Below are 14,943 nucleotides of genomic sequence, written 5' to 3'. Positions count from 1 at the left end.
GAGGCCCGACATGTTGTTCCCGGGGCGGAGCAGGGAGGTTAGCGGGGCAGAGGTGGCGGCGGGTGACCGGGGGGGGGGGGGGCTGCGGTTCTGCGCCTCCAGGGGCGTTAGGAGGGCGCGGCGGGCAGGCCGCTGACCCCGGCGGCCGAGCCGTGAGGCGGCGCTCCCGCCGCCCGCCCGTGAGGGTGTCTGGGGGGAGGGGAGGCGTGGTGTTCCCGGCCCTTTCGCCGCCCTGTGGGGTTTTAGGTTTCCTTTGCTTTACTTTTGTCCCCTGCCCCGCGGCTGCCGGGCTCCCCTGAGGGCGGGCGGGCAGACCTGTGGGCCACCCCGCGCCGGAGGAGTGGAAATAGCCCCCAGCAGGTGTCTGAGGGATGAAATTGGTAGCAAAGTTCTTTCCTTCCATCTCCTGGAGAGCGACCAAGCGGCCGCTCCCAGGCCTCCAGCTCTGGTAAATAAGTGGGTCACGGTGTTTGCCTGAGAGAGAGCTGGCACCCAGCTCGCCTGTGCCACGCGTGCATTTAAACGAAGTCTCGACGAGGAGTGCCACCAGTCACTATAATTGTTGCCCTTTTTTCTTTTTCGTGACGGTAGGTACAGCCAATGGGTGAACTGCCACCATTTATTTAGCTGAAAGAGACTACAGATCTGAAATAGAGGCACACGCCTGCCAAAAAAAAGGCAGATTCGTGGTCAGAAAGTGGAGGTGTGGAAACAGGCGGTGGATGCAGAGAGAGATGGTCAAATGAACTCCACGGTGAGGAAGCAACCTCAGCCAGCAAAGGCTCCAGTGAGCTTTTGGCTCATGGTACTGGCTGGAAAGGGCAGGGTGCTACAAGAAAAGGGCAAGTTATTTTCCATTGGCTGTACGTGTATATGAAAATAAATGATTTAGATAATATGCCAAAACATTTTTGTTGTAGCATAGCCAGTGCACGAGCAATTTCTCTTCTAAGGTAAACAGGGTTTTTGGCTGGAATTTTGGATGAAATGCTAATGGTTACCTCACTGGAGGAAGGAGATGCACTGTTTCACTTCAGTGGACTTTACGTGTTCATAACCATAGGAGGGCAGCTATGAAGTGCCCTGTTGTTTGGTCCCCTGGTTTGGTTGTATACAAATAATTTTGAGAGGGAGACAAGTTACATAACTGGATATTCACGCAGACAGCAGTGACTGCGAGTTTACCTTTTGTAAGGTGACGTATCATTTCACAAAACTGAGTCAGCAGGTCCAATTACCACAAAAATGGGGCATCGGTGAAGTTCCTAACACTAGGAGTGACTGAGGTCCTGTCAGAACTCAAGTGTATTGCTGAACTACTTTTGTTCTACTAGATTCTACTGTATATATTTGTGTAACTAGGCATATACATGGTTTATCTATTTCTCCTCTATGCAGTTAAGTGATGACGAATGACTGAAGATTGGCACAGTAACTGTCTTCCCTGTTCTCTTTCATACTATTAAAATACCGTATTTTCACTCAGTATTTTGCAGAAAAGATCGATCAAAAAGATTAACTAAATAGACTGACATCTATAGGAATAAACTTTTGCTGAACCAAATGTCTTCAGAGTGAAAAAATCCTGGATAGTGTATATATTTAATACATACAAGGTAGAAACTTTTAAATCTGACAGTGCTATTCATGGGGAGCCAAGGAATCAACTCAATGAGAGATTGGCATCTAAGGGATCTTCCTCTAAGTGGCTGTATTTAGACTGGTAATGTGATAGAGGGAGCGATTAAAGGATATGAAGAAGAGAAGACAAAATGTAATTATTCATTTTGTGGTATTAAAAAAAGTACACTTGAAGGCTACTTTTATTTAAAATATTACAAAATGTACAAAGTTGCACTAGTTATTACTTTCTGCATAAAGCCTAAACTTTCTTCCCCCACTGTTTCCTACTTCTCTCTCTTAGAAAAAGTGCAGCACTGTTCCTCCTGGAATAGGAAGTGTAAACTTAATTTATCTTTTAAATTCCCTGCTTATGACCATAAATTTGGTTTTGTTCTATGTCAAAAATCAACTCCAGCTGCTCCTTGAAAACAAGTTTTACTGATTTCCATGGGAGTAACACAGCATATACTGAAGAGACAGAAACCTGCATTGGAGAGAGCAGATAGGCAGAAGGATCCAGGATCCCAGTGATTAGTCAGGGTTTTATAAAGACTGTACTCCTTCAGCACTGTATTAGATCCCTTTTACCCAGTGATTCTGGAACTGTGGACTAGAACTGTGATCCACCCATAAAACATTTAAAATGTTGCATAGTCTAGAACCAATCTGACCCTTGTACCTTGAGATGCTGCCTAGCATGTTCGGAATGATTTCTCAGGCTTGAAATGCAAAACGATCTGCAGACATTAAAAGCACCTCTTTTAATTTTGGCCTTAATTCTAAAAGCCATCTACGGCACTCTTCTTGATTGGCTTGAGCATGAAACTCTGGAGTCTGCAGTGAGGAACTGAATAAAGTGAACTGTGATCAGTATCTGGAAACTGGGATCTCCATTTCACAACTGAAGGGTAAAAAGATCACGTGGATAGGTTTAGGGGTAGGTAATTCTAAAATTCAATAGCAGAAAGAGTAGAGACATGGAAGTGGCTATTTTTACTGGATGCTTCTGATGGTATTCTTCCTTGTTTAGGAAGGATACTGGAGGCTAAAGTTCATGATTTGTACAAGGAGAGTAAATGCAAAATGGTCTATTTCTTTGGCTAAACACAATAGATGAACGTCTAAATCAGGAAAGCCTTTGCAATGTTTCCTGTAAATAAAAGGGCTTGTTAAGCAGTATGAGTGAGTTTGGATTTCACATTTCTTTTTCAAGCAGATAACAGTTTCAATCTGAGACAACAGCAAAAAAACAGGAAACTCAGAAGATTCTTTTAATGCCTTTTCTCTTTTCCTTGGTTTTCCTGCAAGCTGCAAAATGAGTACCACTTTTACTTACCTAGGTATGTTTATAAATTATTTGAAATATTAACAGTAGTCAGTATTGCAGTTACTAAATTTGTATTAGTTGAAGGGAGATGTGCAGGCTGCATGGAATGAGTTGTAATCAATAGAAAGCAAACATGCTGTTTCTGAAAGGGGAAGGAATTGCATTCAATCTTGAAGTATTTCCTAAATCTGCTACTGCTAAAATATTTACTCCTGCACATCATCTTGTAAAGCAAGGTGATGAACAGGACCTTAGTTCCAGCTCAGTTGTTGACTGTTCAGTAGCATGTATGGCATCAGTCAGGTAGATTTAATCTGCTTTGTACTGAAGAAGTCACAGTGTCTGCTTTGAATGTTTTTCTTGCCATTACAGGTGGAGGGGATTGTTTGTCATTAGACTCCGGTCTTTTGAGCACTTTTCCTTAAACAGTGTATATAAACAGTGGGAAATGTAATATTGAGATAGTAAGACTTTTTTTCCCCTAGCTGATCCAAAATGTTTTAAACAGCTTTGTGCACATATGCTTATGTTGTGGTTTACCTCATAATCGTCTGTAAGACCACCTTCCTTCCATTCACAGTCACTTCCTCTTTCCATTTGCAATTGCTCGCCATCATTGTGGTAATTACAGCAATTACTGTCTCGCATGTAATGTTGGGAGGAATTGTACATTTAAAATTGTCTTTTAATGTAGTCTAAATGCTGGAAGTAGGTCAGGGAAACTGCCAGTTTTAGACCATGGCTAGGCCCAACTGCTTTATAGCCCAGTAAGATCGTTTTGCTGAGTATATGGCTGCCTAAGATACTGGTGTTTGGTTTTTTTGCTCTGTAAATCCTTATTTTTTTCAGCAGATACAGCCTTCCATGTAAGCCAACCATATCCTGGGCCGTATCAGCAGAAACACGGCCAGCAGGTCGAGGGAGGTGGTTCTGCCCCTCTTCTCTGCTCTGGTGAGACCCCACCTGGAGTACTGCATCCAGCTCTGCAGCCCTCAGCACAGGAAAGACATGGCCCTGTTGGGGGGGATCCAGAGGAGGGCCACGAAAATGATCCGAGGGATGGAACACCTCTCCTGTGAGGAAAGGCTGAGAGAGTTGGGGTTCAGCCTGGAGGAGAAGGCTGTGGGGAGACCTTACTGCAGCCTTGCAGTACTTAAAGGAGGCCTATAGGAAACATGGGGACAGACTTTTTAGCAGGGCCTGTTGCAATAGGACAAGGGGTAATGGCTTTAAACTAAAAGAGGGCAGATTTAGACTAGATACAAGGAAGAAATTTTTTACAATGAGGGTAGTGAAACACTGGCACAGGTTGCCCAGAGAGGTGGTAGATGCCCCATCCCTGGAAACATTCAAGGTCAGGTTGGACGGGGCTCTAAGCAACGTGATCTATGAAGATGTCCCTGCTCATTGCAGGGGGGTTGGACTAAATGACCTTTAAAGGTCTCTTCCAACCCAAACCATTCTATGATTCTGTATCTTTACATCTCCTGACTGTAAGGCTGCTTTTTGTTTTAGCTTTCTAGGCCCTTAGAATTTGCTAAACGCAGCTAAAACACATGTTCCTTCCTTAATAACAGCCTGTTAAAAGCAACAGGCGTATTTCCCAGGCGGCTGTGCCTGCGGGTTATGCCTGCACCTACCACTGTCACAGCTGGGTCGCGGCTAAGCCTGGCCCGAGAGCGCGGCACCGGGGAATGGCACCCCGGGCTAACCGAGGGGCGCACGCCAGCAGCCGGGAGAGGACCCGGTGCTAGCCCACGGCGGCAGGCTTGCCAGGGCCTCCCACCACCCGCGCCGCAGCCACCACGAGCCCGAGCGACGGTATTTGACCTCAAGATGGCGAAGCTCCGGGCTGGGTCAAGGTGCCGCATCGCCTGCCCCCAGCAAAGATGGCGGCAGCCCGGACACCTTTTTTCTCTCTCTCTCTCTCTCTCTCTCTGCCCTTCTAGCCCCTGCCACTCTATGGTGGGGCGCGTTATTGTCTGGGTGCGGCGCGGGAGGGCGCTCTGGCACGCCGTCTCTATGGTCCCGCGGCGCGGTGCAGGTCGGGCCGCTGACGGAAGGGGCGGGTCACATGACCCCGCGCAGCGCGGCGGCGGCGGCGGCTCGGCGCGGTGTGTTCGCGGCCTAGTGGCGCCCCGGGGCCTCCCAGCCGGGCCTCAGGCGGCCGAGCGGCGTCCCCCCACACCATCCCCGACCCGCGCGGCTTGGAGGGGCCGCGGCGGCGCTCCGGACGCGGCTCCTGCTCCGCAGCGAAGGGGTGAGAAGCGAGAGGCTGCGGGGGGATGGGAGGGGGAGGGAAGGCGGCGGCGGCGCTTCAGCCGCCTGCTGAGAGGAGGCGCGGCCGGGGCTGGGCCGAGGCCGTTCTGCCGCGCCCCGCACCCTGGGCCGTGGCAGGCGCCGGCGGCCTCTCGCCGGCCGCGGCCCGCGCCTCGGCAGGGAGGCGGCGTGGGCCTAGTGGCGGGGTGGAACGGGAGAGCGGCCTCGGGGAGGCGCTCGCGGGAGAGTGGCGGCGGGGGCCTTTCGCTTCCTCTCCCGCCCAGGAGGCGTGGGAGCCCCTTCCGCCTCCCAGAGGCGCGGCGGGGAGCCGGCCCCGGCGGGCGGGGCGGCGAGGCGAGCGGCTCGGCGGAAGGCGAGAGGAGCCCATCTCGGGGTCGGGACGAGGCCCTGCGCCTCTCGGGTGGGAGCGGACGAGCCCGTGGCAGAGAGTTTGCCGGCGCCCGAAACTGCTCCCCAGCGTGGCCGGGCCGGCTCTGACTGCGGGTGGGATTTTACTTTTCGATGTCGGGGAAACGGGCCACGCGAGGAAACGTTTTTTGATGATATCGCGGCAGTGAAGTTAATGTCCTTAGTGTGGACTGGGGTAGTCATCTTAAAGCACGTGTTAGCAGCTTGTGCATAAAAGAATCGGAGTGATTCATCCGTGTCAGTAACAGTTGTGGTGTGTATATTGGCGTGTTTTTCTCATGATGTCTTTTTCCAGTATAGAAAAAGACCTTTGTCTGCCTGAAGGAAGAGACGGGTTTTTGTTTAAATACAGCGAACGTCCCGAACACAACTAACTTTTTTTTTGTAGTGAGTCTTACATGGGCTTACAGGAAGGGAAATCTTAAAGTTGTATAATTCTCAGTCTGTTCAGATTAAAATGCATGCACGTGGATTTTTAGTAATTTTTTGTGGGGCAGGAAAGCATTGCTTCAGGTATTGCATAAGCATTTATGGAAGATGGTCCAGAACAACTTCAAAGAAGGAAGAACAGGACGGTTTCTTACTTTCCCTGTAAGGGGGTGGCATTGTACATAGTGTTTCACGTTTCTCTGCTCTGTCTCTCGAGTGCCCATTCACATAAATGTTGTAATGCCACAGCCATGTTTGTGTTTTGGGAAGAGTTAACAGCAAAGTTAGAGTGGAGAGTCACTATTTGACTGACTGGGGCTTTATATGGGTGCAGAGGCACAGAATTGGGAACTAAATCAAAGATCTTAAAGTTTGGGTGACATGCTTAATGGAGCCCTAGTTAAAGGGCTTTCGAACTGAGGCTTTCGTTTGGGTAAGCATGTTGCTTTTTAGGTTGCTTCATAATAATAGTTTGGGATGCAAATTATTTCACAGCAGTTAGTGAACACTTTCTAGATTAGCTGTGAAAAACAGGCTTGAGCAAATACTAGTTTTGTTTGTTCAGAAATAAATATTCTTAGAAAATCTGTAATCTATTTTATCTCTCCCCATGTCCGTTGTGTTTGACATGGATGCCTTGCTGAGCTTGCAGGCAATTTTGGAGAAAACTGTAGGGCTTTATGAGAAAGTGGACATTTTCACTGAGAGGATCAGTTGGCTTGAAATAAAAGATATTTTTTTTTTAGGGAGCTTTTTTTTCTGAGAAGCAATAATATAAACAGCTTCTCCAATGGGTGACAAACTATGGGGTTAGTTATTTTTATAATGGAACAGTTTAAAAATCCATACATCATGTAGAGACTGATGTAAAAGCCTATGTGATAGTATTGACTTTAATAGGTTGGTTTACCACATATGTTTTCTCCATTTGTTTCTGAAAATGCTTTTGTTGCTCAGCTGCACCCATCATATGACACAAAATGTATAAAATTCTTTGTCATAAATTAGAGGAAATTATTATTCACTTTCTGTTGCTGCCTAGGTATTGACATTAGAATTAAATGCCAAAACATTGTACAATTCTTAATAGGAATTACTCTGATTCTTAAAAAGCATTAGAAACATTTTTATGTGTGAAAGCTTATTTTATAAGGACATTTCAGTGAAACATAATAACATGGTTATACAAATCAAATGTCTTGGTATAACATATGTTTAACCAGGGAGTTACTAAATAGCATAGTGTTACACACTTACGATAGGTGTGGATTTTGTCAGGCGCTCTTGTAATAATCTAAATATTAAGATTATAATCAAAGCTGAATTGTAGTTAATTAAAAAAAAAAAAAATCCAGACAAGTTTTGGTCTTACTGCTCCCTTATTTGAGGGACTAGCTTGCACAGCTATTTCATGCAACTTATTCTAGACTAAGTGTACAGGTTTTTTCTGGTGCAGAGGAATTGTATTGGGAAAATATTGAAGAGGAGTTAAAATCAGACAAAATGAAATCAAGCTAAATCAGCCATACTGTCGCTGCTGTTATGACACTACACATATGTATTCTTAAAACACATTAAGTTTGTTTATGCATTAAGACTTCAGGATTTTTACAGTTAATTTTAACTTTGTTTTGTATAACAGCAGCTCAACAGTAAGTATTGTAACTGTTTTGTTTCAAGGGGAACTTAACTGTTTTGAAAATGGTTAAAATGTTTTGCAGGTTTTTAAAGAAAAGTTATGATGTGTAAACACAGAGGTAGTAAGGAGATTAATCCTGTGACACTGGTAGAAGTATGATGCTGCCCTGAGCAGGTGATACAATTGTCAGTTTAAAATACATTAGTTACCAGTGATTTTTAATAAACTTACATTCTGTTTATGGTGTAACTCTTCACCCCTTTATTAAAAAAATGGAGTAAATAAAAAAGAAAAAGGCTTAAAGAATACTATGATTTTTAAAAAAAGACATTAACAGTGCAGCCAGACAAGTACAATCTTCTCATATAGTCAGTCCCCTGTTATTGGGACTTTTGGGAGTTGGAGATAATAAAGCAGCATGGGGCAGCAGTGTCTGAATGCTGGTGACCCTTGTTTCATAGTAATTCTGGGTTCTCTGTGGTCTCAGACACTTGAGTCCAGCATGCCCTCATGCCAGCCCTGTGCACTTGTTTAGTTGTGCATCAGAGCTAGCATGTTTCTAATGGACAGAGCTGTGGCCCAGCAGGGATAGCACTGAGTCAGAATTAACAAGTCTCAGTGGATTTTACCAAACCTTAGAGCCGTATGGGTATTCCTGTCCTCTCTCCAAGTTTCAGAAGATTGGTGCAGCTGGCTCTGCATGGCGTTTGGTTCCACCAGGACTTATTAACTTGGAAGAGCAGTGTATGAAAGCAACTGAACTTCTAGGCCAAAGTGGAACCTGGAATATTATACCTGTGTTTGTATAGCACTTGCTTTGGTTAATAGCTCGGGCTGGATTTCAGCTGTGTCTGCTTAGAGTAAGCTTAGATGTTTTGCCATCCATGACATCATTAATCTGCAGATTACAAAAATTGCCTAAGGCTAATAAAGTGTGCACCTACATTACTGGGTTAACTCTGATCAGGAGTGTGCTTTTGAAGGAAGTCTCACAGTCGTTCTCACTTAGGAAACGCTTTTTCACATTGGTTTGCACTGTTCCAGTGGATGAACTGGATTCCTTTTGGATGAAAATACATTGAAAAATGCACTCTTACCTGCAAATGGGCATTTGTTCCGGTGGGGTGGACCTCCTCAAAACGTCTGGTGTGGGCATTAGAGTCTCAGCTCCATCTGTTTTAACAGACCTGCTCCTGCTGTACTGCCCTGCTTGCTGCATGGACATAGCCTAAACTGACTACATTTTGAGTCAGAGACCTGACACAAATCCATTATTTTGGGGGCTGAAGATGTCATTATTTCAGTATTTTGAATGGTGTCAGGCCAGGTGCTCACTGCTTTTCTTACCCGTGTATCTTTGTGAGCGCCGTAACGTTCACACGAATTAATCTCTCACTTAAAAGAGCTGCTAGTTAAAATGCAGCTATCAAGAATGCTGCTTACATCCAATTTCACTTGAGATAATACTTTCGTAAGTCAACTGAGGTTTTAAGAATATCTGAGGACTGTTTCGTTCCTTACTTACACTTTTGAATGTATTGGGGAAATTTGAAGATCGTCGTATACAATACTGAGACCACAGTAAATATATCGGACACTGATCACTAAACTGTACTGGCAAGGTAGTAGGACAGCCTGCAGAGGAGTTCAAGATACTGTTCCTGAGATTTTTACAAGTGTATTCTACCTAGACCCAGCTTAGCATCTCTTAACTTTCCATACTCTTGGTTTGTAGCTGTTTATAAATTTGATGTCAGAGGCCCCTCTGACTGTTGGAAGAGTATGTAGGTTTCTTATGTGTTTTCTAGCTGTTGACAGAAAAAATGTGCTACGCAGTTCTCTTCATTGTAGTATCTTGGCTGCTGTAAGGAACCGGATGCATCTTCCTCTCTCGTCCAGATCTCTTACTTCTCCAGTGAGCAGTTTCAATCTTGGTATCTGTTGATCCTCACAATTTTCATAATGGAAACAGAATTTAACTGTTCCCTCTGCTGGTTTCACATTGGTAGTTACATATAGTAGTGAGAAAGAGACCAAGGCTTTCTTTAATCCTAGTGTTGATCTTCAGTGTCACAGACAGCAGAGGTGCTAGGATGGGTCCATGCAAGAATTAAGTCAGTAACAGGGCAGCTTTCTAGCTGCTGTGAAAATGACTGTACAAATACAGAAAAAATAAGAACTGAGTGCTTCAGTAAAATGGATTGTTGAAGCCCTACAGATAACGATGTTTCACATCCATCTGACTAGAAGATTGAAAGACTACATTTGATCTGTTCTTATTAACTGCCTTGCTCCTTTTATGCAGTAACAATTACTTCATTGACTGCTATATCTGCTTTTTAAATTTAAATTAAAAAAAACCAAAGCAAAACAAACAACTTCGCCTGTGTGCATATGTAGCATTCATTGAGTACAGTATGTTTCAGCATCTTTTAATTCAAAGAACTGTTTCACCTCTTAATCCTTAGGCTTTTTTTTAGCTTCTCCAAGATGGTGTCTCAGATAAAGTGCTTATCAGAGCAAGAGAAGGGACTGCACCTACAGGCAGCCTGGAAGATTACTTCCTCAATTGTTCTTTTTTGTTTAACAGACCACTCCTTAATGTCTTGTGGACCTTAGGTGGTGTAATGCTATTGCAGCCTGTTTAGAACTATTTCAGACCCAATAGTTTATTGCTCTACCATCCTGCCCCAAAACAGCTTTGAATTTTGTCCAGTTGTCTATTAGCTTGCAATATAGGTAAGGACTGAGAGCCTTAAAGATCCTAATTTTCTGCTTTTCCTGGGACCCTTGGCTGTCTTTTTGGTGAAAAAGTTTCAAATAGTGATATCAAGATGGATAAGGGAGTTCTGTTCCCTTGCATACCATCCAAGTTTCAGATTCTAGAGGAATGTTGGCTGATGTGCATGTAGTCTGAAGAAACAATAAACAATATTCTTCCAAATAAAATGTTTTGGCAGTACACCTTTGCTGCTTTTCTTTGCCCATTCAGTTTAAAAGTTCAAGAATGACAGAAGAGAAGTGTGTTCTTAGGCATATGGATTCTTGGGGGGGGGGGGTGTTTATGTTTATTATATTGTATAAAATAACCTTTACTGAACTGTTGGAGGAATGCTTGCGTTCACTGTCTTGTTTCTTCTACAATCTTAGACCTTGTGTCACAGGAGCATTTATCTTTTCTCCTGGTGAGATGTTGATGAATGCCCTTTGGGGCCAATTAATGAATGCTATCGTCATGAACCTCTTGTAATTGATGTAGTTGTAAATGTGTCTTTGGGTCAATTGTGCTATAGGGTCATATATGTGTTCTTATACCAGAATAAGTAAGTTCTGATGTTCAAAGGTATTACCAAATACATTTGGGTTTCCCTTTCATCCTCTCCAGTCTGCTGTGTACATTTATCTCTCATAGTTGTTTCCAGACTCTATGGGAATAAAGTTTTGCTACATGATTCTCTTCTTATAATTTTTTAGCTCTTTCAAATGTATCTACTATTATGGTAGAGTACTGAGCTAGAAGCTCTTACTTCTAGTATTTAAGACTGCCATTAACTACTTGCTCTTGTACACGTATGGAGGGCACATCTGTCTCTAGCAAGGCTGGTTTCCTGTTTCTTGTGTGTTCAGTGCCAGGAGGCTGGGGAAAGCATCTTATAATCTACAGGTCTGTAGTACGTTTCAGAATTTTGCTTGTCATAACACTTTTTCTCAAGGCCACCTGCTTCGGTTTTGACTTGTGGAAAATAGTTGCAGTGAAGATACGGTTGTAAAGCAGTCTGTACAGTCCATTGAGAAACGCAAATGTTTGCACAGACAGCTAACTGGACTTGTCACTTGTGATACAGTGTCTTTGTGATGTGTATCCACATAATCCATTCTGTTTGAAGTTCCTCTAGTGCTTCCTCATTGCAGTGTGAATGTACCTATGCGCTCAGCAGTAATACTGGTGACCAATTTTGTTTTTTTTAGAACTGAGGGCCAACCCTTTCTGAAGAGTTGACCATGTAAGGTTGCTGAGATAATATTGGAAGCAAGAATACATGCCTCATTAGTTGTGTTAAGAGTGATCTTGAGTTTTTTATTATTGGGTGTTGTCTGTTACTGTCTCGGTAATATGCACATAATAATAACCATCTGAATAGCAAATGATGTTAAAACAATCTTTACTCTCCATGGTAGCATATTGACTCTCAGCTCATGGACTATCGTCCAAGTTGAGCTCTAGATGATGTGTGAACTGGGAAGTTAAAAATAGATCGGTGAACCCTCTTCCAAGCTTTTAACTGTCTCTGTGCTGGAATTTGGAATTAGGGGATCTCCTCAATGTTGTCTTAAATACAATTCCCATTAATGCTGAGCATCGGGATGTCCCAGTTCTTTCTCTCATCTTGTTCCACAGTTGTATTGTGTGTGGTCGTTTCTTGTACCAGGGAACTACTTGCCTTATTGAAAATGTATTACAAGATTACTTCTGTTTTCAGATACTGCAAAAGATAGCTTTATTTTAAAGAAACTGTACAAACTGTTAAATGCTTTTTAATTCACACTCCTTCTAAACCATTGGTTTGATGAGTCAGATATAGTTTTGTTTTTCATTTCATTCTGAAACACTTTCCTAGAAGTGTTGTTTTGCATTGTGAAAGAAGACTTCTACTACATTTGTAACTTAATGAATAGCTGGGGAAAAAGAGTTAAAAATAGTTACAGTTTGTAGTTGAATGTCCATATGAAGATTTAAAATCATTATGGACACTTATCATTTGCACTGCTTTTGCAGTTCGTGTTTGGGAACTAAGTAGTACAGGTTTCCTTTTCTATCTTTTTGACAGATTGTGACTGGAAGAATGTCTTTTCCACCTCATTTGAATCGCCCTCCTATGGGAATCCCAACGCTTCCCCCCGGGATCCCACCTCCACAGTTTCCTGGCTTTCCTCCACCTGTACCTCCTGGTAAGTTACGTTAGTATATGGAAGTGTCGTAGAAATAAATTTCCTTTTATTATTCTGAATTGTATTATTTACAAAAGTTACTGTCTCTTAATGTATTTCAATAACTCTGATTTGTGTATATTGCAACTGAGTTTCTAGTTTACCCACAGATCACATCATGTGAGCAAGCTCCTTTTGGTCTACCAAAAGCTGCTTGCTTCTGACCAGAAATCAAACCATTAGAGACAATACCAGACTTTGTCTTGGACCTTTTTTCCAAGACTGAAGCTAGGTGGTGATTTTTGATAACATTAAGTATTCTGAGAGCCTCTGTTTTGACAGTAGACTGATTTTAAATTCCTTTCAAATAAGCCATTGTAATAGCCTTTGGAAACACTTGGGTACACTGAGTACGTGTGCTGTGAAAATATAGGAGTAACTTTCAGAGAAGGTCCGACTTCTTGCATTGGTTTTCTCCACTTTTTTACAAGTCCAACTTTCTTTTGTTCTGCTTCTTACATACTTTCCTCCACACATCTCGCAAACTTACTGTTACGTTCCTCATTCCTTCTAATCTTCCCAAAATTAATCCCACCTTTTTTTCTTTTTTAATCTGTAAGATCAGTCTCTGTTTTTTGCGTTGAGACTTTAATTTGTTGGTCTGGAACCACCTTCTTTCTGTACATTGCCAGTGTAGATAACAGTGACTGGAGGCAGGAGACCACAGAGCAAGTGGGAGAGAGGAATACATCAGAGAATTACCCCTTTAAAGTTTATCACAAGGGCTGCAGAAAATAAGTCCTGTCTGTATGGTCTTAAGCTGTGCTGTGCACAAGTGTTCTGTAGACAATAAAGGCATTCAAAAACCAGATGGCTGAACTCAGGAATTGTTTGTGCACATCCATTCATCAGGCTAATCCTTACTTGCATTAATTTTTCTAAACTTTTTTTCCTGAGATCCATGAGCTGTTACCTGTTTTCTGCTAAAGGCAGAGTTCTTGATTAGGTAGCATTCTGCCATCAAAAATTTCAGGTGACATTTTAAAACCATACCTCTTATCTTTACTAGCTCCAGTTTATATATACTAGTGTGAAAAACACCACATACTTTTAAAAATAACTTTCTGAAGAATATTTTTAAATGCCTGATACAAGTTTCTGCTCTGAACATTTGCTTAACATGTGCGACAAAGATCTTTTTTGAGCTCTTGCTGTGTTTGACTTTTTATATAAATAGTCTTGTTTCAGTATTAGTAATCCAAACAGTATTTAGAGTGGAAGAGCCTGGTATTAGGTGAGAATTAAATTTTTCTCTGCATACTAGAAACATGATTTGCTTACCTCTGCAGATGACATATTTCGACATGTAGAGGATGTGGGTCTCTTACTTCTTAGCACAAGTGTATCAATAGAGTTGAAAAAGCCACAGTGACTTTACGAAAGTCTACTCTGAAGTTATTCATACATAAGATCACAATTTTAGTGGCTTATAATATCTTTAGCTAGCGGTTTGGCCACAATTTCATGTTCTAGTTATCTTACTCAGCCTATAATTTTTTGAAAAGTTTCAGCTAGAGCAGTTTGCTTGTGTAAGAATGAAGTTAGGAGAAGTGTTCTGCTTTGCTTAAAAATAGCGCTGTTAAAAATAAGAAGTTCTAGCGTTTCCATCTCTAAGTGTGGAAGATTTGATAAGGAGGTGATTCTGATGACTTTTGTCATCTCTGAAGATTATTGCTGATGCATTGCCTGGGCAGTGGGAGTACAAGATGGTGTTTAGGGTGGTCATGCACACCTATCTGCTTTCTGAGTCTATTCCCTTGTACAAGAACTGTAGTGTTAGGGATGTTAGAGTATGATCTCTCATTTTTCCTTTATCTTTTTCTGGACCTGTCATTCATGAATTTATTTTTTTTTTTTTGAACCTGCTGACACTGTCCATCTCCACTGTCGCCTCTTGCACCAATGTTGAGAAGTTCATTAACCACTGCGTAAAGTGCTACTTTCTTTTGTCTGTCTTTAAAATCATTGCCTACTTAGTGTCCCCCTCCTGCCCCAGTTCTAATGTGGGAGTTGGGTGAGTTACATTTTGTGGGTTTGTACACCTCAGTTGTGTTCCATGCCTTGCAAACCTCCATGCTTGAAGAGTCTCAGAGTGTAGTCTTTCCTAGTAAAACAGCTGCTTCAACACTTGAGTCATGTAGTTGCTCTTCTCTAAGGCTGCGTATTGTTCTTGGGTTGTAGAGACCAGGTCAGTAGGTGGTAGTCAAGGTATAGGTGCACCAGGTTTTTGTATAGCAGCTAAATGATG

At 42.8% G+C, this 14,943-nt stretch overlaps 1 protein-coding gene across 3 annotated transcripts in view; it reads left to right on the top strand.

The window, feature by feature from the left end:
• The first annotated feature begins 5,017 nt into the window (after nt 1–5,017).
• Nucleotides 5,018–14,943, top strand: part of RBM25 (RNA binding motif protein 25) — a 34,014-nt gene continuing 24,088 nt past the window's right edge. The window contains exons 1-2 of one of the 3 annotated variants that reach the window (XM_075502859.1): nt 5,018–5,210; nt 12,536–12,656. In XM_075502859.1, the coding sequence (XP_075358974.1) occupies nt 12,551–12,656 (106 nt within the window). In that variant the 5' untranslated portion in view covers nt 5,018–5,210; nt 12,536–12,550. Of the gene's footprint in view, nt 5,211–12,510; nt 12,657–14,943 lie in introns of all 3 variants that reach the window. The other 2 variants (XM_075502860.1, XM_075502861.1) reach the window with 2 other exon arrangements.

This window comes from Mycteria americana, chromosome 5 (genome assembly GCF_035582795.1).
Source record: "Mycteria americana isolate JAX WOST 10 ecotype Jacksonville Zoo and Gardens chromosome 5, USCA_MyAme_1.0, whole genome shotgun sequence".
In the NCBI taxonomy this organism is placed as follows: Eukaryota; Metazoa; Chordata; class Aves; order Ciconiiformes; family Ciconiidae; genus Mycteria; species Mycteria americana.
Note: the sequence above shows the minus strand (reverse complement) of the source record. Positions and strands in the feature narration are given on the sequence as shown.